Source organism: Neofelis nebulosa, chromosome 7 (genome assembly GCF_028018385.1).
Source record: "Neofelis nebulosa isolate mNeoNeb1 chromosome 7, mNeoNeb1.pri, whole genome shotgun sequence".
In the NCBI taxonomy this organism is placed as follows: Eukaryota; Metazoa; Chordata; class Mammalia; order Carnivora; family Felidae; genus Neofelis; species Neofelis nebulosa.
The window spans coordinates 149,232,411-149,254,230 of NC_080788.1; the positions used below are offsets into that span (position 1 = coordinate 149,232,411).

At 43.1% G+C, this 21,820-nt stretch overlaps 1 gene segment (V, D, J or C); it reads right to left on the reverse strand.

Annotated features, from left to right (window-relative positions):
* Positions 1-4,615: 4,615 nt before the first annotated feature.
* On the reverse strand, positions 4,616-21,232 carry LOC131518044 (immunoglobulin heavy variable 3-74-like). The segment is given in 3 exon segments: positions 4,616-4,754; positions 20,590-21,028; positions 21,128-21,232. Coding segments are annotated over 3 exon segments (624 nt in total).
* Between the last annotated feature and the right edge of the window lie 588 nt (positions 21,233-21,820).

A 21,820-nucleotide genomic window follows, 5' to 3' on the forward strand; every position in this document is an offset into this window, starting at 1 on the left:
TTCTTGTCGGTTTGGACGCGGGCCCTCGTCTTCCCGAATCCTCCACAGCGGGTCCTGTGGAGGCTGAGTTCTTGTCAGTGTGGACGCAGGGCCACGTCCCTCTGAATCCTCTACAGTGGGTCCTGAGGAGACTGGGTCCTTGTCTGTGTGGACGCCGGCCCGGGTCCTCCCGAATCCTCCACAGCGGGTCCTGACAAAACCGGGTTCTTTTCGGTGTGGACCTGGGCCCTCCTCCTCTGGAATCCTCCACAGGGGGTCCTGATGAAACCGGTTCTTATCAGCATGGATGCATGCCCTCCTCCGCCGGAAGTCTCCACAGTGGGTCCTGAGATCAGGTTCTTGTCACGTGGACAGGAACCTATGTCGTCCTGTTCCCCCACTGTGCATGTAATAGCACAGACTTAAGGTCAGAGTGGTCCTTCATGAAGAGCTCCTTAGATGGTGTTGTCAAGGGCCTCTCCTCCAGGTTGGAAATGGTCAAGGGTCTTGGGCGCATGACACAAGGCAAAAACAGAAAACAAAAACCCCACACTCTTTGAATTGTCCCCATTCTATCTTAGAGTTGGATGGCATCACCTGGGCTTGACCTCTCCCAGTGGGCCTGTGCTGCCATGCCATAAAAATCCAAGTCCAAGGAATCAGAGCTTCTTTCTTCCTACCTCTGTGGGCTCTGGGGGCTTGGGGAGTGTCTTCCTCAGAGGCTTCCCCTTTTTTTTTTTTGCCTGTGTCTCCTGCCCTGTGCCTTGGTGTGCTTGTCATGGTCTTTTGATAGAGTGAAAAGTCTGGAGGCTCCTCTAGGGTGTCTCTGTAAACAGGCTGTGGATACTTTGAGTTTTTCAGTGAATGATAATTTTGGCAGTCTTGGACCAATCCAGTCACCGGCAGCATGTCAAGCGTTGTAACCAACAGCTTGGAGCCAATGACGAAGACCCACAAAAGCCAATCAATGTCCTTGTCTCCCTCCCTTTGGACAAATGATTCCAGGAAGCCTTGCATTTCCATGATGGTATAGTGCCTGTTACCATTTCTGTCTCTCACGCTGGTCCTTGGACATGTAGGTGTAGTGGATCGTGACAGGGGAAATCTGGGATAGAAGTTATTTCTTCCCAGAGTCGTGTTCTGTGGCCTCCCACACTGAGGTGTCCCACTCAACACCTGACAGGTCGGGAGCCATTGGCGACAGCAGCGAGGATTGCAGCCACTAGGGGGAGCTTGCCTTGGCCAAGTCCTCCACCCTCGGTGCCATGATGCTCCTTGTAGATTTGCCTCCATCACTAGCTAGGGCTGGCTAATCAAGCACAACACCACGGTGCTGGCCGCAACACAGCGGACCAAGCAGCTGGCCTCTTCTTCGACACTAATCTAGGAACACTGTCCTCGGTGTCCACCTCCTTTGGAGGTGAATAAGAAATACACACCCCTGCACCCAGACTGGTGCCTGCTTGTTGGTCTCTGCAGGGAGTCGGACCTTTTATGGCACTGATAATTTAGGGTGAGGGTTTCTGGCAACACCTGGCATAAGCCCAAATCAAAGCTACAGACGACCAGCAAGCACCAGCTCCTGCCCACAGCAGCTGAGACGTGAGGGTGAGGAACGAGTGAGCTATTCTTCGGTCTAAGGCACTGTAGGGGGGCATCATCTAGGCTCCCAATCCCATCCTTGGGGACAAATGTATTGTGGGACCTCAAGTTCTGGACTGAATTAAGAACATGTAGACTGTGACCTGCTGAAGGAAGTGGCAACAGCAAGTCACAGTGGGTGACAAGCAGCTCCCTAGGCATCTGAGCTCTCGCTTGGGGTACATGAGATGTGTGGGCCCCTTGTGACTGAAGGTGGGGTTTCAGTACACCCCCAACAAAGGAAATGGAAGCACAGGATTTATGACTTACAGAGCCTAGAACAAGAGGGCACAAGGATCCAGGGAAGGGCAGGCCTCCATCCCACATTCGCCATGATCAGGACATAGAAAACAGGGTAGCAAGTACAGGATTTCTTGGGAGCGGATGGGGCTGAATTCGCTAACTTTCACAGGCTCATCTCTGTGTCATTGTAGAAGGTGCTTGGAAAACCAAAGTAGGAACCCTAGGCAGATTCTTATCTAAGGTTAAACTCACAGAAAAGTAGGCAAGAGAATGAGAGCAGGGATTCACATTTACCAGTCTCCCTCTGGATGCCAGAGTCATCCATAGACACTTGTGCCTACCTTGCTGATTGATGTATGTGGTGCTCCTTTCAGCCTCATGGTCTCAGTCTCCCACATTTGGAAATTTGCTCTCCAGAGAGGCACAGCTTGCGCTAGGTGGAACCTAATGCCAGTCCTCTTCCCTCACAGCCCGCAGACACCCCAGTGTGGACAGGCAGTATGGGTGGGTGGTAGCCCTCCATTATCCTGAGCCCACATGGGACTGGGGGAAGACAGATTACCGGAGAATGAGAAACTTTTCAGTCCACAACAGCGTAGTTTTGGAGAAAACTCATGAAGTTGCCAATAAAGGAGCTTGCGTCAACTTCTCTTAATTCTGGAACCAGACACTTCCGCTCAAGACACAGCTGTGACTCAGGTCCTCTTCCCAGAAACTAAGGCTCAGTTTGGGCTCTTACATACTTAAAAACTCCATAAAAGCCACAAACATGCAGTTTTCAAGTTTTATTTCAGAGTGCTGGTCGGTGACCCATGAGAGACCTGGTGTCAGAGCTGTGATGTGCCTGAGGACCCCTGTGTCTCCCGCAGACCCTTGGAAACGTGGATGTCACCTGTGCCGCCTCAATACTGTATTTTTCCAGATGCACCAGATGCATTGTCTATAGTTGTTCAGGGGTCTGGAGGCTAAATTATGGATTGTCTTCTCCAAAAATCTCTTCCTTAACTTGCTCTGTTTATAGTCCTGACATTTCCAGAAACAACAAAGAGGAATGCAGCTATTATGGTGTAAATGTGACCAAAAACCACTCTGAGATATACCATGGATTCATGCCTTTGCCTGACTGACTGAATTCTTCTTGGAGGGGTCCACAGTCTGTGCTCCCACCAGTGCCTTGTCCGTGCACCATGGAGGATCCCAGCCTGTGTGGCAGTGGCAGTTCCTGTTATGGTTGCACATCCCTCTGTGACTGCATTTCTCTAGGATACAATCATAATTCAGCTGACCCCACTGCCAGTGCAGTAGGTATCCCGACAGAACTATCCAAAAGCACAGGAAGTACCAGTTCTCACATGACCGATCTGGTTGTTCCTGTGCTACGATGTGAATCCAGCCCCAAACATCCGAACCCTGGATCTCCGACAGATGGAATCCAACATGTTCTTGCAGCTGAGGGAGATGTGTGACATTCCTACACTGCAGCCTTCCACATGGCACGCCTGTAGGGGAACAGGTTCAGCGTTGACTTCCCCGGGGTGTTCTGCAGTGTCCATGTCGGCTGCCTTTGTGATTTATGGTATAGCAGACATCTTCATCTTTCCCAGAATTTCTGCCAAAGATTTCTTGGCAGTGACTAGTGCGGTCAGTGCAGTTTCCATGATAGCAGCATCCCTCTTCAGTGCCCGGGGTTCCATCTTGCATATGGAAGTCACAGGGTACGCCAAGGTCACCCCATGGCAGAACTCTGGAAGATGACGTATATTTTGGATTGGTCTGCAGGGTGTCCAAGCAGCGGAGTTGGTGCAGTCTGTATAGCATCTGCCTGTATTACATTTGCCCCCAGGGGTTTAGATACAATCATGCATACAGCCTAGATTGCTGTAGCACTGGTTGAATGAGCCACAGTCACACTGCTTTCCTGGATCCACTATGTAGTTTCCATAATGATAGTGGGTCAGGCTTTTATTTAAATGCACCATTTCAGTGTTGAACATGCACTTGCCTGTTCCACAATTCATTATGTGCTGCATATGAATGAAGGAACAGTTACTGAAAGCTTCTATTATACCAGTTAATTGGGTCCTAAGGCAGTTGGACCTTTTTTGGCAAGCACATTCATCAGTGTCAATGCACAAGCCACAATTTCTTGCCATCTGATGTGTTGCTATGACAGACAAGAGTAAATAATGTCTGCCTAAATAACTCAGAATGATGGCATATAACCCACTGGTGGATGGCATATAGAATACACAACTGGAGTGCAATGAACCTCATGGGGCCCATCTCAAATCACATTAAGGGTGAATGTGTTTTAAGAAATCGAAAATACTTTGACTCATCCTATTGAAGAGACAAAAGGACTCTGATGCAACACATAATTGCCCGCGTGAGCTTGATGTCTCTCATTATAAATGACCATGAATCCAATAACTTACATCGATACCATGAAATATTGACTCAGTTAAGCTAACTAGCCTTATTCGGAATTGGGCACTTTTTTCCACGTGGTTAACACACTATACATTGTTTTGAAACTGAGAGCAAGTCCTTTGAAAATTCCATGATGGGATGAACAGAACTTACTAGAGATCCTTGGGGCTGCACTGGCATTTCCTTGAGGAACAGGGGGTCCCCTGTCCTCCTTATATCCTAGGTTATATGTAGGTCCCATTGCACAGATGTCTGCGACTATCTGAGAAACAAAGTGTTCAAACCATTGGAAATCACCGAGGGGTCTCATTTCATAGGCAAGTTAATCCAACTTCATGATATCTTCAAGGCTGCCATAGCCTGTGTCGATTGTGACCATGGAAAGAGGAATCTCCTCCAGGTAGCCGAGGTAGTAACAGTCTGGAGGCATGAAAGTGTAGTCAGGATGCTCCCTGAGCATCCTGAGTCATCATCAGCAGAGTCTGGACCAAAAGAGTTTCTTTTTTTTTTTTTAATTTTTTTCAACGTTTTTTATTTATTTTTGGGACAGAGAGAGACAGAGCATGAACGGGGGAGGGGCAGAGAGAGAGGGAGACACAGAATCGGAAACAGGCTCCAGGCTCCGAGCCATCAGCCCAGAGCCTGACGCGGGGCTCGAACTCACGGACCGCGAGATCGTGACCTGGCTGAAGTCGGACGCTTAACCAACTGCGCCACCCAGGCGCCCCCCAAAAGAGTTTCTTGTGCCGCATGTGCATAACATGTCTCTTGCCCCCAAAATGCAGGCTATAGGACAGCCAGCCAGACATCTGAATGCCGTTGCTGTGGTGCAGCTCCTTCTTGGGAATTACTCTCTCAGAGGAGATGTAGCACCATGAGGGATGCCCTTGAGAACCCTGCACAGGAGCCAGCACTGCCCAGAGTGCAAACAGCAAGAGGGGTGCCCTCAGGGTGACCTGGCCCTCTGCCAGCCTCATGCCCCTGCTCAGGGACATCTGCCAGTGAGAATGGATAAATGGAGGATCCTCAGCAAAGCCAGGTCTAGACCATCAGAGAGAACAGAGGGCTGTGCCAGGTGGCCAGCACCCTGCACCTGGGGGCCACCTGTGGGGTTAGGCAACAGTCCCAGGGTGTGGCATTGTGTGACCCTGCACATCAGTTAAGCTGGGGTGGATGTGGGAGGGTCAGGTGTGCCATGGTCAAGAGTGGTCTCATGGACATGGGTAGGGATTTGGACCCAGAGGCATGGCTCTAGTCAACACCTTCAATCTTTCCTGAAGCTACTTGCATATGGGCTATGCAGTTATAAAACCCTGAACTTCTCTACCAATTCCATGTCCTATGGTACTGCTGGGTCACTTTCTTTGAATGACTACTTTTCCTCATTACAGAGACCACTGATTTTGCTTCCTTGTGATGTGGAGGTAAACATTGTCAATTTTACCTTTATGGGTGATGCAAAAAATCGCTTTGTAGTTTTGTGTGTCTTATTCTCCTTGGCTATTAGTTTGCAAGCCATTTGATCCTTTTGGTTTTTGCTTTGAAGGTTCCTCTGAGTTCACTGAGGAAAACATTTGTCAGTATTCTGAGTGATGACTGGTGAACTACAAGGTTGTATTTTAGTATTTTCTTATGCCAGCTGGGGAGAACAGAAAGTACTGCTGACCATGTGTGAGCCCCAGGGGTTTTCTCCTCTAATCCCTTATGGGGGTTCTTTCCTGGCCTCTGGCAGTCTCCTCCCATGTAGTTTGGTTCCCTCTTCAGCTGGAGATGGAGGGGAGTTGAGGTTACTTTGCAGGTTGCACCATGGAGTCTGCCTATGATCAAAAGATGGTTTTGACCATGGCACTCCCTTGCTTGATTAAGTACCCTCTACTGCTTTAAAACGCCCTGGGTCAGGGAGAAGCCTCAGAGTTGGCATTTGGACAAGAGTTTGCCTTTTCCCCAGTGGCTGGCCTTCTGAATATAGCTCAAATTCCTTTGCCACCCAAACTAAAACTTTGAACATTGACCTTTCCAGCAACAGGCAGCTGAATTTGGGTTTTGATAACAATGAAATGGAGAGTGAAATGGCAGTTTCCAGTGTCTGGCAGGGAGGGTCAGTGAGGAGTAGATCTCAAGGGCTATGATTTTGTGTTATGCAAGATGATTAAGTTCTAGAGGGGTCTCCACATCATTACCCCTGTAATTAACAATACTGTAATGTATGGTTAAAATTTTGTGAAGAGTGTGGGTCTCATGTTCAGTGAGATCTTACCACAATATAAAAGTGGAAGACACGAGTTTTGCTTCTCACACAACAGTGTGCTGAACTGCATGGACACACTCTCTACTGATAATTTGAAAACAATTAAAAAAAACTTATACGTTTTGGAAACTAACCCTGAGGATATGTCATCTACAGACTTCTTCTTCAATTCCATAGGTTGCTTTTTTGTTTTGTTGACTGTTTCTTTCACCATGCAGAAGCTTGCTATTTTGAGGTAGTCTCTCTCTATATATAATTTTCTTGTATTATATTAATGTAAATTCAAGTCTGTTAACATACAGTGTAGTCCTGATTTTAGGGGTAGAATTTAGAGAACCATCGCATACATATAACACCCAGTTCTCATTTCACCCAGTGCCCTCCTTAATGGCCACATGCCATTTAGCCCACCTCCCCCACTTCCCCTCAGTTTGTTCTCTGTATTTAAGAGTGTCTTCTCGTTTCCTCCCTCTCTGATTTGATTTATTTTATTTTTCCTTTCCGTATGTTGTGTTTGTTATATTCCACTAATGTGTGAAATCATAGGATATTTGACTTTTTCTGACTGACTTGTTCCACTTAGCATAATACACTGTAGTTCCATCCACATTATTTTAATTGGCAAGATGTCATTCTTTTTGATGGCTAAGTAATATTGCATTGTATATATTTACCACCTCTTCTTTATGCATTTATGTGTTGATGAGTATTTGGGCTGTTCCACAATTTGTTTTTTGTTGATAACACTGCCATAAAGATTGGGATGCACGTGCCCCTTCGAATCAGCATTTTGGTATCCTTTGGATACCTTTGGTATCCTTGGATAAATGCAATTGCTTGATCACAGGATAGTGCTGTTTTTAACTTTTTGAGGAATCTGCACACTGTTTTCCAGAGTGGCTGTGCCAGTTTGCATTACCATCAACAGTGTGAAAGGATTTCGTTTTCTCTGCATCCTTGCTGACATTTTGTGTTTTCTGAATTGTTAATTTTAGTCATTGTGACAGGTGTGAGTTGGTATCTCATTGTGGTTTTGATTTATATTTCACTGATGAAGAGTGTTGTTGAGCATCTTTATTCGTGTCTTTTTGCTATCTGGATGTCTTCTTTGGAAAAATATGTATTCATGTCTTCTGCCCATTTCTTCACTGGATTATTTATTTTTTGAGTGTTGAGTTTGGTAATTTCTTTATTGATTTTGGATACTAACCCTTTATCTGAGATGTCATTTATAAATATCTCCCCCCATTTTGTCAGTTGCCTTTTAGTTTTGTTGATTTGTTCTTTGCTGTGCAGAAGCTTTTTATCTTGATGAGATCCCAATAGTTTATTTTTGCTGTTGTTTCCCTTGCCTCTGGGGACATGTCTAGTAAGAACTTGTTCTGGCCAAGGTCAAAGAGGTTGGTGCCTGTGTTCTCCTCTAGGATTTTGATGGTTTCCTGTCTCCCATTTAGGTCTTTCATTCAATTTGTATTTATTTTTGTGTGTACTGTAAGAAAGTGGTCCAGGTTCATTATAAGTTCATGATGCTGTCCAGTTTTCCCAACACCAGTTGTTGAAGGGACTTTTTCCATTTGATAGTCTTTCCTGCTCTGTCAAAGATTAGTTGATCATATAGTGATGTGTCCATTTCAGGGTTTTTCTAATCTTTTCCATTAATCTATGTTTTTGTTTTGTTTTTTTTTTTTTTGCCAGTATCATCCTGTCTTGATGACTACAGCATTGTAATATAGCTTGATATGCAGAATTGTGATGCCTCCAGGTTTTTTTCTTTTTCAAAATCTTTGGTTATTTGGGGTCTTTTGTGGTTCCATGATAATTTTAGAGTTATTTGTTCTAGCTCTGTGAAAAATGCTGGTATTATTTGACAGGAAATTGAATTATTTGCATTGAATGTCTAGGTTGCTTTGGATAGTATTGTCATTTAACAATGATTTTTCTTTTAATCCATGTGCATGGAATATTTTTCCATTTCTTTGTGTTTTCTTCAATTTCTTCCATAAATGTCCCAGACTTTTCAGAGTACAGATCTTTTACTTCTTTACTTAGGTTTATTTCTAGTATATTATGGTTTTTGGTGTAATTTTAAATGGGATTGATTCCTTGGTTTCTCTTTCTCCTGCTTCATTATTGGTGTATAGAAATGTAACAAATTTCTATATGTTGATTTTGTATGCTACAAATTTACAGGTTTATTGTACCAGTTCTAGCGGGGTTTTTTTTTTTTTGGTTGAGTCTTTCAGGTTTTCTATATATGGTATAAAATTCAACTCCAGAACTGAATAATCCTATTAAAAAATGGCCAGAAGACATGAATAAGCATTTTTCCAAATGCGACCTATAGATTGTCAATAAACACATGAAAAGATGGTCAACATCACTCCTCATCAGGGAAATAGAAATCCAAACTACAATGAAATATCAACTCACACTGGTCAGAAAGGCTGAACTCAACAGCACAAGAAACAACAGGTGTTGGTGAGGATGCAGAGAAAGAGGATCCTTTTCGAGGTGCTGGTGGGAATGCACACTGGCACAGCCACTATGGAAAAGAGCATGGAGGTTCCTTAGAAAGCTAAAAATACAACTACATTATGATAGAACAAATGCACTACTAGGTATTTACCCAAAGGATACAAAAATGCTAATTTAAGGGAATTGTACCTCTATGTTTATAGCAGCTATGTCATAAACAGCCCAGCTATGGAAACAACCCAGCCGAAGTATGCATTGATTGATGAATGGGTGTAGAATACGTGGTATATCTACATAACCCCGTCCACGCACACTGGAATATTTCTCAGCCGCAAAAGGAATGACATTAGCTATTGTTAAGGACAGGGATGGGCCTAGAGAGTATTATATTTACTAAAATAAGTCAGAGAAAGACAAATATAAGATTTCATCCATATGTAGAATTTAAAAAACAACAAATGGGCAAAGGGACAAATAAGAGAGAAGAGGCAAACCAAGAAATGGGCGATTTTTTCAATGTTCACTTATTTATTTAGAGAGATGGGAGGTGGGGCAGAGGCAGATGGGAAGAGAATCCCAAGGAAACGTCGTGCTGTCAGTGCAGAAACCAAAGTGGGGCTCGATCTCAGGAATGATGAGATCAAGACAAGAGCCCAGATCAAGAGTCGTGGGCCTAACCCATGGAACCACGTAAGCCCCACGAAACAGACACTTAACTATAGGGGAAAAACTGATGGTTACCCTGGGGAGGGTGGGTGGAGAGAGGGGGAGGTAGTTGCTGGGGATTAAGGGGAGCACTGAAAATGAACACTGGGTGCTGTGTTGCAATGTTGAATCACTATATTTTACACCTGAAAGTAATAGTACATTGCATGTTAACTAACTGGAATTTGAAGAAAAACTCAAATAATGTATTTATATTGCCTGCAAATGGCCATGTTGGCATACAGCCCACGAAGAAGCATTTATTGCAGAAAATATACTACCAGAAAGAATACCTAGAATATTTGAAGTAAGTTATGTTCTTTTCCTTTCCCACCCCAGATCAGCAAGTAGAAACTCCAGTGCAAGTAATTGTGACTATAGGCATGTGCCACTGAGCCTGACTGCAATCTCCCCTCCAGACTGTTGAAGCCAATACACAGGGTTCCCGGTGACCAGCTCCTGTTCAGAGGACTCTTTCCCAGAGGGAAAGGATGTCAGTGACCCTAAGCTGTTTGCTGTTGAGGCCAAGCCCCAGCAGGTGCCACTGAGATGTGGGACTCACTCATTGTTGGCAGCCACACTCCCAGGAAGGAAGCTCTTCCCTGGGCACAGTCCACTAGGGATGCTGGGAACCTGATCACCCCAGACCTGACTTGTATGGCAGGAGTCTCATGCCACCAGGACAAGCAAGCCACAAGGCAATGAAGCTGCCAGCCACCCCTAAACAGAGCCCTCAGTTTCCAAACTGTTTGGAATCCTGTTTGTCCCTGACACGCCCTGAAGCTGCAGACCTTTGCCCAGAGTATTGCCCAGGGTAAGGGGGAGATGGAGCAATCCTCTAAATCAAGGAGCAAATCTGTTCCTATAAACTGACTTCATTTCCAATTGAGTGTGAGGAAGGTCTGGGCCTCTTGTTGTGGGAGAGTCAGGTGAAGGAGCCCAATAGTTTCAGTGGAGGGTTCCTAACCTTCTCCCCCTCACCTGTAGGAGAGAGCCAGAGCCAGGGACAGTGGAGGGAATAGCTCCTGTCAGAACACATATCAGTCCATGGTCTCAACAACTCCCCATTCAGAGGAGTCCGAGGTTGTAGGGTTCAGTCTGTGGAGACTCCATACATCAGAGGGTGGTTGAACATAGGAGTGCTCTCAAATGAAGCAGACTATCTCATCATGTGGTTTGGGGAAGAAAGAGTTAAGGAATACCCAACCAAACCACTGTCACCATGGTCTGGCTGTGTGAATGTCCCAGGTCACACCACCTCTGTAATTATGGGACTCCCGCCCTTCCCTCCACATCATGTCTTTGAGTTTCACCTGGTTTCAGGTGTGCATCAGTAGTGTCACATTTCTCTGGCAAAGCATCCCATTGATGGAAGTTTCATAGTTGCTTTATTCCTTTATATTTAGAAAGACTTTTGCCTTATTCTGAGCTTCTAACACTAAGAAAGATGCTATAAATATTTACACACCATTTATTTTCTGAACATGGGATTTCATTTTTCAGGGACAAATATTTGGGAGTGGTATTTCCAGGTTCCTTTTTATGTCATCCATGTATAATTTTATAAGCGACAGCCAACGGTTTTCCAGAGCTGGTGTTTATTTGTCATTCCTTCCTGCATTGTTTGAGGCCCCACATATGCTGGATGCTCACCTGGATGTTGTTGTCAGTGTTGTTTTCATTCCGGAGCCATCGGGATGTGTGTATAGGGCATCTATTGCGTTCTTGATTTGAATTTCCCTGACAGTCGATGGTGTGAAGAGTCTTCTCCAGTCAGTAACTATTGTGTCTATAACCTCAAGGATAGGATGTCTACTACACAAGGCTGTGCTTGTTTTATGGAGGTTTGTTTCCTTTCTTCCTATTGACTGTTGAGGGTTGTTAGCATATTCAAGATGCAGGTCCCTTGGTGGTTATGCAATTTGTGAATGTTGTCTCTTACTCTGTAACTTATCTTACTATGGGTATTCATGTGGGCAGATAAGCGTATTTGATTTTCACAAAGTCTATTGATACCATTTCTTTTTATGGGTGTTGTGTTCTTAGCTATAGTTTTCCTTTTCTTGATGATTGATTGCTTGTGACTAATTTTTTTTAAACTGTTTATTCTTGATAGAGAGAGAGAGACAGAACTTGAGCGGGGAAAAGCAGAGAGAGAGGGAGACACAGAATCTGAAGCAGGCTCTAGGTTCTGAGCTGTCAGCATAGGGCCTGACAACGGGGCTCAAACCCTCAAATCGTGACATCGAGACCTGAGCTGAAGTGAGATACTTAACCGATTCAACCACCCAGGCACCCCACTGATTTCTTGACTTACAGTGTAACTAAAAGTCTTGTTTATTTCTGGTTTCTCTCAACGTTGATGTGTTCCCTATTTGGTCTCTGGTGACTTAGAGTTTTGTCGTTTGTTTTTAAATTTATAGACTCTAGCAAATCATTTTCGTGGCATGGTTTTTCCTAATATATGGAAATTAGGTGGAAATATAGGAAATTGAAGTTCAAATTTCACAAGAGTTGCCATTCTGTGTCTCTTTGGCCAGACTGCTCATCAGATTCGATAGATATCCTCCTGGGGTCCAAAAACACGTTTACCTTTTCAGGTGGTGGGCTTTCTATATGTCTCAGGAGCCGCTGAGCTCTGTGCACACAACTGAGTTCTTGACACAATTTTTCCTTCGCAATTCTATGTGAAACCCTCAGAATCCATTTTTTGCATTGCCAATTTTAGACACTTCATGAATAGAATGCATTGAAGCTCTTGTATCATCTCCCAATATTATTTTACTCTTGCGTATTTGGGACTGTAATTTTTCTTCTTCCTTCCAAGGGGAGCTCATATCTGCATTTGTGGAATTCTTCCAGGCTTCTCACCTCTTAATACTTTCCCAACGTGCTGTGCAGTTTTTGACCAAATGAATACTTAGGTTTATTTGTACTCTACCACATTGGGTGATAGGAGCCGCGAGACAGGCTGCATCATATGGGGTTTTTTTTTGTTGTTGTTCCCTTGTATGTTATCTGTCATATTGAATGTTTATAGAACATCTAGCCCCTCTCTTTCATGAATCACTAACAGGGGACATGGTTCTCTTCAAGAGACAGGAAAGGAAGACAAGGGAGCTGAGACAGCAAGTCGGGGAAGGAAACCCAGAACTTCTCAGGAAGCGTCAACTGTCCACACTTTGCAGTTCTGCAGATGTGGGTCCCTGCTGAGGCCCAACCTGGGTTCTTGTGCAGGTGTCTGGACAAGCTGCCCATGATGTGTGGGCACAGGGGAGTTGTGAAGGGCAGCTGTGGTTTGAATTCCAGCCCACCTGGCACTGCTGTCAAAATTCATGAGTGTGTTAATTTATGTCCACCATCAGTTAGGGATAAAATGAGTAAATGCAAGACGTTAGACTCACTACCTTAGATTCCATGTTCATGACAATTTGTGACAACAATTCTTCCTTCCTTTTTCCCACTTTTTAAATTTTTTAAGTTTGTGTTTAAATATTTGTTAGTTAACATATTGTGTAATATTGGGGCGCCTGGGTGGCTCAGTTGGTTAAGCGTCTGACTGCATCTCAGGTCGAAATCTTGTGACCTGCGAGTTCGAGCCCCGCGTCAGGCTCCATGCCCGTTGGTCGGGGCCTGTTTCGGATTCCGTGTCTGACTCTCTCCCATCCATTGCCTGTGCAAAGAAAGTAAATAAAGTTTAAAAAAAAACTTAAAAAAAAACCATATTGTGTAATATTAATTTCAGTAGTAGAATTTATTGGTTCATCACTTAAAATTCACACCCAGTACTCATCACAACATGGGGCCTCCTTAATCCCCAACACCCATTATCCCATCCCCCACACACCTGCCCTCCAGCAACCCTCAGTTTGGTCTCTAACCTTAGAGGTTTTTTTTTATGATTTCTTGCTCTTTTTCCCCTTCTCCTAGATCTAAATTCCCCATAGGAGGAAATCATATGGTGTTTGTCATCTTTGACTGACTTACTTTGCTTATCATGATACCCTCTAGCTGCATCAACATCTTTGCAAATAGCAAGATTTCATTCTTTTTTATGACTGAGTAATATGCCATTCTATACATATAGCAGATTAATCACATGGTGGACTTTTGGTCTCTTTCCTCAGTTTGGCTGGCATAGTTAATGCTGCTGTAAACATTGGGGTGCATGTACTTCCTCAAATCAGAAGTTTTGTATGCTTTGGATGAATTCCTAGTAGAGCAATTGCTGGAGTGGAAGGTTGTTTAATTTTTAGTTTTTAAACTGTTTTCTGGAATGGTCTGGGCACTTTGCATTCCCACCAAGAGTATAAAAGGGTTCCCTTCTCTCCTCACCCTCATCAATATCTGTTGTTTCCTGAGTTGTTAATTGTAGCCATTCTGACAGGTGTGCGGTCATCTCTCATTGTAGTTTTGATTTGTAATTCCCTGATGATGAGTGATGTTGAGCGAATGTTCGTGTGTTGGTTAGCCATCTGAATGCTTTGTTTGGAAAAGTATCTCCTCATGTCTTCTGACCACTTCTTCACTGGATTCTTTGTATTTTGAGTGTTGAGTTTGAGAAGTTTTTTTTATAGATTTTGGATAGTAGACCTTTATCAGATATGTGGCTTGCAAACACCTTTTTAATTTCTGTAGAATGCCTTTTAGATTAGTTGATTGTTTCTTTAGCTGTGCAGAAGGTTTTTATTTTGATGAGGTCCCAGTAGTTCAAGTTTGCTGTTGTTTCCCTTGCCTCTCAAGACATGTCTAGTAAGAAGTTGCTATGTCTGAAGTCCAGGAGGTTGCTGCCTGTTCTCCTCTAGGATTTGATGGTCTCCTGTCTCACATTTAGGTCTTTCACCCATTTGGATTTATTTTTGTGTATGGAGTAAGAGAGTGGTTCAGTTTCATTCTTCTGCATGTTCTGGTCCAGTTTTCCCACACCCTCTGTTGACAAGGCTGTCTTTTTTCCCATTACATAGTCTTTCCTACTTCATCCAAGATGAGGTGGCCATACATTTGTGAGTCCATATTGGGTTTACTCTTCTGTTCTCTTGATCTATGTGTCTCTTTTGTGCTTGTAGCTTACTGTCTTGATAAGTACAGCTTTGTAATATAGCATGAAATCCATAATCATGAAGCCACCGTTTCTTTGTGTAGCAGAGACATTTCAACACTACTTGCTCCTTAAATCCATGAACATTGAAGGTGTTTCCACTTCCTTGTGTCATCCTCAGTTTCTTTCACCGTTTTTAGAGTCTTCAGATTATGGATATTTTAACTCTTTACGTATCCTATTATATTTGGTGCAGTTGTAAACGGGATGGATAGTTTTTTTTAATTTTTCTTTCTGTTTCTTCATTATTGCTGTGTAGAAATGCAGCCGATTTCAGTATGTTGATACTGTATCTTGTGACTTTGCTGAGTTTGTGTATCAGTTCTTGCAATATTTTGGTGGAGTCTTGAGTTTTTTATATACAGTGTCATGTTATCTGTGAAGAGGGAATGTTTGACTTCTTCCTTTCTAACTTGAATGCCTTTATTTATTTATTTATTTATTTATTTATTTATTTATTTTTGTTGTCTGTTTTTGAGGATAAGACTTTCACTGCTGTGTTAAATAGAATGATGGGAGTGGACATCCCTCTTGTGTTCCTGATAGTAGAGGAAAAAGTTTTTTTCCCCACTGAGGATATTAGCTGTGGGGTTTTCATGTATGGACTTTATAATGTTGAGGTGTGTTTCCTCTACCCCTTGTTGAGGGTTTTATCAAGAATGGATGCTGTACTATGTCAATTTTTTTTTCATCTATTGAGAGGGTCATATTATTCGTATCCTTTCTCTGATTGATGGTATGTATTACATTGATTTATTTGTGACTATTGAATCACCCTTACAGCCAAGGAATAAATCCCACCTGGTCACATTAAAGGATCCTTTTAATGTATTTGTGGATTCAATTTACAAGTATTCTCTTTCTTTTTTTTTTGTTAACGTTTATTTATTTTTGAGACATAGAGAGACAGAGCATGAATGGGGGAAGGTCAGAGAGAGGGAGACACAGAATCTGAAACAGGCTCCAGGCTCTGAGCTCTCAGCACGGAGCCCATGCGGGACTCGAACTCACGGAATGCGAGATTACGACCTGAGCCAAAGTCGGACACTTAACCGACTCAGCCCCCCAGGCGCCCCTGCAAGTATTTTCTTGACAATTGTTGCATTCTTGCTCATTAGGGCTAGTGGCCTGTAAGTCTCATTTTTAGTGGGGTTTAATCTGGTTTAAAACTGTGATCTTACTCATCTTGTAGAATGAATTTGGAAGTTTTCTTTCCATTTCTATTATTTGGAACAGTTTGTGAAGACAGGAATATTCTATTCTACTTAAATAGAATATTTCACACTCTTGTTAAATATCTGGTAGAATTCACCTGTGAACCTATCTGGCCCTGGATTTTTGTGTGCAGTAGTTTTTTGATTAAAGATTCAAATTCTTTGCTCATTATCAGTCTGTTCACGTTTTCTCTTTCTTCCTTTTTCAGTTTAGGTAGTCTTCATTATTCTGGGAATTTATCCATTTCTTCCAGATTGCCCAATTTGTTGGCATATAAATCTCCAAACTGTTGTCTCATAGATGTATTTCTGTGGTGTCAGTCGCGATGTCTCCTCTCAAATTCTGATTATATTTACTTTCGTACTTTCTCTTTTGTTTTTGCCAAGTTTGCCCATGGGTTTTCATTTGTATTTATTCTTACAGAAACCAACTTATAGTTTCATTCATCTGTTCTACTGTTTTTCTTTGTTTCTATATCATTTATTTCTTCTCTAATCTTTTTTGTTTACCTGTTCCTGCTGGCTTTAGGGTTCATTTGTTGTTCTTTTCCTAGTTTCTTTAGTTGTAAAGTGGTTGTGTGTTTGAGACCTTTCTTCTTTCTTGAGTTTGGCCTGTACTGCTATATATTTCACTCTTCCATCAACTTTGCTGCATCCAGATGGTTTGGAACTGGCAAGTTTTCATTTTCATTTGCTTCTATGTATTTTTTATTGCTTCTGTAATTTCCTGAAAAACTCATTCAGCTTTTACTACAATGTTCTTTAACCTAATGTTTTGGTGGTGTTGCCCAAATTTTTCTTGTGGTCGACTTCAAGTTTCGTAGTGTTGTGGTTTGAAAATACGCATGGAATGTTCTCAGTCTTTTTGTACTTGTAGAGGGCTGATTTGTGACATAGTATGTGATCTGTTCTGGAGAATGTTCCATGCGCACTCAAAAAGAGTGTGTATTCTGGTGCTTTAGGATGGAATCTTCTGAATGTGTCTGTTAAGTCCATTCAGTCCATGTGTCTTTCAAAGCCATTGTTTCCTTATTGATTTTCAGCTTAAATTGTCTTTCCATTGTTGTAAGTGGAGTGTTAACGTTCTCTATTATTACTATTGTCTATTATCAATGAGTTTCTTTATGTTTCTTATTAATTGAGTTATATATTTCAGTGCTTACATTTTTGGGGTATAAATATTTAAAGCTTCAGATCTTCTTGTTGGATAGACCCCTTTATGATGATATACTGCCTTCCTGATCTCTTATAACAAACTTTGGTTTGAAAACTGGGTAGTGTGATATGAGTGTGGTACTACAACTTTCTTTTGACGTCCATTAGTATGATAAATTGTTCACCCTCCCCTGACTTTCAATCTACAGGTGTTTTAGGTTGAAAATGAGTCAATCGTGTGCAGTGTGTAGAAGGATCTTGTATTTGTTTTTATCCATTCTGTTATCCTATGTCTTTTGATTGGAGCATTTTGCCCGTGTACATTCATGGTAATTATTGATAGATATAAACTTAGTGCCATAGTGTTACCTCCAAAGTCATTGTTTCTGGAGATTTTCTCTGTTTATTTCTAGTCTTTGTTATTTTTAGTCTTCCTTTCCCACTCAAAGGGTCCCCTTTAATTTCTCGCAGGGCTGATTTAGAGGCCATGAACTCCTTTGGTTTTTGTTTGTCTGGGAAATTCTATCACTCCTTGTATCTGAATGATTGCCTTACTGGAGAAAGTATTCTTAGCTGCATAATTTTCAATTACGCATGTTGAGGATATGATGCCACTCCCTACTTGCATGAAGGTTTCTGTAGAGACATCTGCCATAGTTTTTTTTTTTTTTTTAATCTTCCCTTGTTAGTTAGCAACTTCTTTGTGTTGATGCTTTTATGGTTTTTCTTTATCTGGATATTTTGCCATTTTCCTATGATATGTCTCAGTGTTGGCCTGCTTTTTATTTTATTTTTTATTTTAATGGGTGTTCTCTTTGCCTCCTAGATGTGGACATTTGTTTCCTTCCCCAGCTTGTGGAAATTTTCACTATAATTCACTCAGCTAAAATGTATCCCCTTTTTCTCCCTCTTATTCTTTTGGGACTCCTTTCAAAAGAATGTTATTACAGTTTATGGAGTTGCTGATTTCCCTAAGTGTACGTTTGTGATGCAATATTTTAATTTTCCTCTTCTTTCCAGCTTCATTTCCCCCATCCTTTGATCTTCTATGTCCCTTCCTCATTCATCTGCTTCTTTCCGCCTTGAGGTCATTATATCCAATCAGTCTCACATCTCGGTTACAACATTTAAAATTTCATCCTGACTAGTTTTTAGGTCTTTTCTGTTTGCAGTAAGCGTATCCTTCATGTCTCATATATTTTCCTCAAGCACATCTAGTATCCTTATGATACTTTTTGAAAATCCTGTTTCATTATGAGAGTTTTTAGAAATTCTGTTTGAGGCACATTAGTTTATGTGTTTTAATTATATCCCTCACAATGACCTTTTATCATTTTTTCTTTTAGGATGAGTTCCTCCATCATGTTGTTGTCTATGTCTCTGCCTTCTTAAATGTTTTAGAAAATCCTGTTATCTTTTCTGCTTCTAGGGTAGTATCTTTATTGAGAAGTGTTCACATACTGTCCAGGGCCTGATACTTCATGAAGCATTTGTTTTATGTTCCGTGGCACTGTGCTGTCGTGTTTTGGCTGCTCTGTCCCTCAGGACAGTCCTCTGCGGATTTTCTCCTTGCCTCCAGTGTGGAGTGTTGGACCTTGTCCCCAGTGTTGTGAGTTTTAACTAGGTGAGTTTGGTCTGCTTGTTAAAAGAGGCTAATTCCTATCTCCCCTAGAGGTGAGGATATGCGTCACTGTATGATCAGCTGACTTGGTGCGTGTGGGGGTTTACGGTGGTCTTTGGAGGAAGGGGTGCAGTGGTGGTCTGGTTGCCAGGCACTCTTTCCTAGTAAGCAAGCACTTGATGGGGGCTGGAGTAGGTGGAGCTTGGTGTTAGTGGCTCAGCTTGCACTGGGGATGCTGTGCTGCTGAGTGAAATCTGTCCATGCTGATTGGTGGGAGGAAATATTGGCATCAGCTCCCTCTCTAGTCCCTGGAGTTGGAGTTCCCAGCCTCCCCTGTTCAGGAAGCCCTCACACAGTGAGAACACTTGTGGGTCCCAGGCCTCCATCAGAATTGCTTTCACCCTGTCTGCGTCCAAGCCATCGGCCCATCTGGTGGCACAGGGCTCTTATGTTTTATCTCGGGAGCTCTAGCTGGGTTTGAAAACTCCAAATTGTGTGAACTCAATATGACAGGGACCCCACTGATCCTCTGGGAGAGGGTCTTGATGTGCTGTGCCTGGAGCTGGCTTACACCAGATGGGCAGTTGCATGAACACTAGGGGCTTGGAGTACATGGTGAAGAACAACCAGAAGGCAGCGTCCAGCTAGCTTCTCTCAGAAGAGGCTCTTGTGCTAATGATCAGGGAATTTTAATGGTGCCTGTCAGCTCTCCTGTCCTATGAGAGGCAATGCCCCGTCTCCCAAATGCACTCCACAAAGGGAATTTTCTCTCCCCATGTGACCCAGGGAATACTCAGACCACAGTTCCCCTTATGGGCCTCTGCCCTCCTCCACAGGAGCACTGCTGTGCCCACCAGACTCCAGCCCAATGATGGGATCGACTTTTAAATGTTCAGTCTTCGAGCTCCACGTTTACAGGAGGTTGACTTGTCATGATTAACTTTATAGGTTATCTTGACTGCGTCATGGGTGCCCAGATTCACCACTGTTTCTTTGGATGTCTGTGATGTGTTCCAGAAGAGATTGGCATTTCCATCCATGGTTTCTTTCTGCCTGGGCACCACCCATTCCATTAAGTTTGTGAATAGAATCTGAAGCAGATGGAGGATGAATTCCCTCATTTTTACTTCCCATGTGCTTGTTTGAACTGGAATATTGGTCTCCTCTGGCCCTTTTTCTGAGAGTTACATTATCAGCTCTCCACGTTCTGAGACTAGACACTAGTCAGAATCAGACAAGAATTACATCACTGGTTTTCCTGGGTCTTCAGCTTGTGACAGTAGATCATGGGACTTCTCAACATATTTAGTTATGGAAACCAATGACATTGCGTTGTGTTCCTCAGGGGAATCTTGCCTAATACATGGAGATTGTTTGTCTCTCCTTTAGAGTAATTGAATAAAGCTGTAGCTCATTTAAAGTCCTGAGTAGCAAAGGGCTATGAAGAAAGTCTCACGTTGTTTGACTGGGACAAGGGCTGGGTGAGGATAAGGAGGAGCTGTGGGATCCTGTGGTCCTGGCTGCACAGGGAGCGCATCTGGGAATCCTGTAAAGGTGCAGCTGTTGTGCCTTAGGAAATCTGTAAGTCACTCATATTGAGGGACCAGAGTAAGCAAGTGCAAACAACTGTGTCTTTGTGCATGTTAGTCTAGTTTCCCTATGACAACCCAGTTGCTAATTCAGAGAGTTATTAGGTAAACACAGAATCATATAACCAGGGAGGCTCCCTGGGGAAACTGCTGTGTGGAGAGGAAGCCCCAGACCCTGACAGGAAACCTGCCTGTAACCTCCATCTGCACCTGCGCCTGGGAACACAAAGGAGAATTGTGCATAGTGTGCGCCCCCTGGTGGTGCTGATCCCCTCCAGCAGGGAGGTTTGTGTGTGGGCTCCCAGTGAGGTCCCCTCACCGTGTCTCCTACACAGTAATATGTGGCCGTATCCTCGATCTTGAGGTTGTTCATCTGCAGATACAGCGTGTTCTTGGCGTTGTCTCTGGAGATGGTGAATCGGCCCTTCACGGAGTCTGGGTAGTTTGTGCTACTTCCATCAGCATTAATATATGCGACCCACTGCAGCCCCTTCCCTGGAGCCTGGCGAACCCAGTTCATGTAGTAGCTACTGAAGGTGAATCCAGAGACCACACAGGTGAGTCTCAGGGACCCCCCAGGCTTCACCAGGTCTCCCCCAGACTCCACCAACTGCACGTCACACTGGACACCTGCAGACGCAAGACATGTTGGTCAGGAAACTGTCACACATCCACTCTTTCACTCATATCCATTCACAGACTCAGTGTCCCTCGTTAACCATGAATTACCTTTTAAAAGAGCAACCAGGAAAACCCAGCCCAGCACAAACTCCATGGTGAGGTGTGTGTGTTCTGTGCTAATCACAGAATGGGAACACCTGGGACTCCTGGGGCTGGGGCACATCTCCCAGCTGCACGGTCGGGCTGGGTTGGTTTTATCAGCACAGAAAGGGCCCCATTTGCATGTCCTCTGACATATATATCAAGCTCCAGACTTAGGTTTGATTTTGTAAAAGTGAATGACATGGTTAGGGATGCACTTCTACATTAGTTTGTGTGGATGGCGGTGTGACAATATGAAGAATTCTTTTTTTTTTCAGTTTTGGATTTTTACTTTAATTAATGGAGGCTTCGCCATAATCTTTAAGAAATATTTACCTCAACAGCATGATCACACATTATTTTCTCTTAAAATATTTTAATTTTTAAAATTATTAATTAGTATTTATTTTTAGTTTTAAAAATTAACATCCAAATTAGTTAGCATATAGTGCAACAATGATTTCAGGAGTAGATTCCTCAGTGCCCCTTACCAGTTTAGCCCATCCCCCATCCCACAACCCCTCCTGTAGCCCTCTGTTTGTTCTCCATATTTATGAGTCTCTTGTGCTCTGTCCCCTCCATGTTTTCATATTATTTTTGTTTCCCTTCCCTTATGTTCATCTGTTTTGTCTCTTAAAGTCCTCATATGATTGAAGTCAT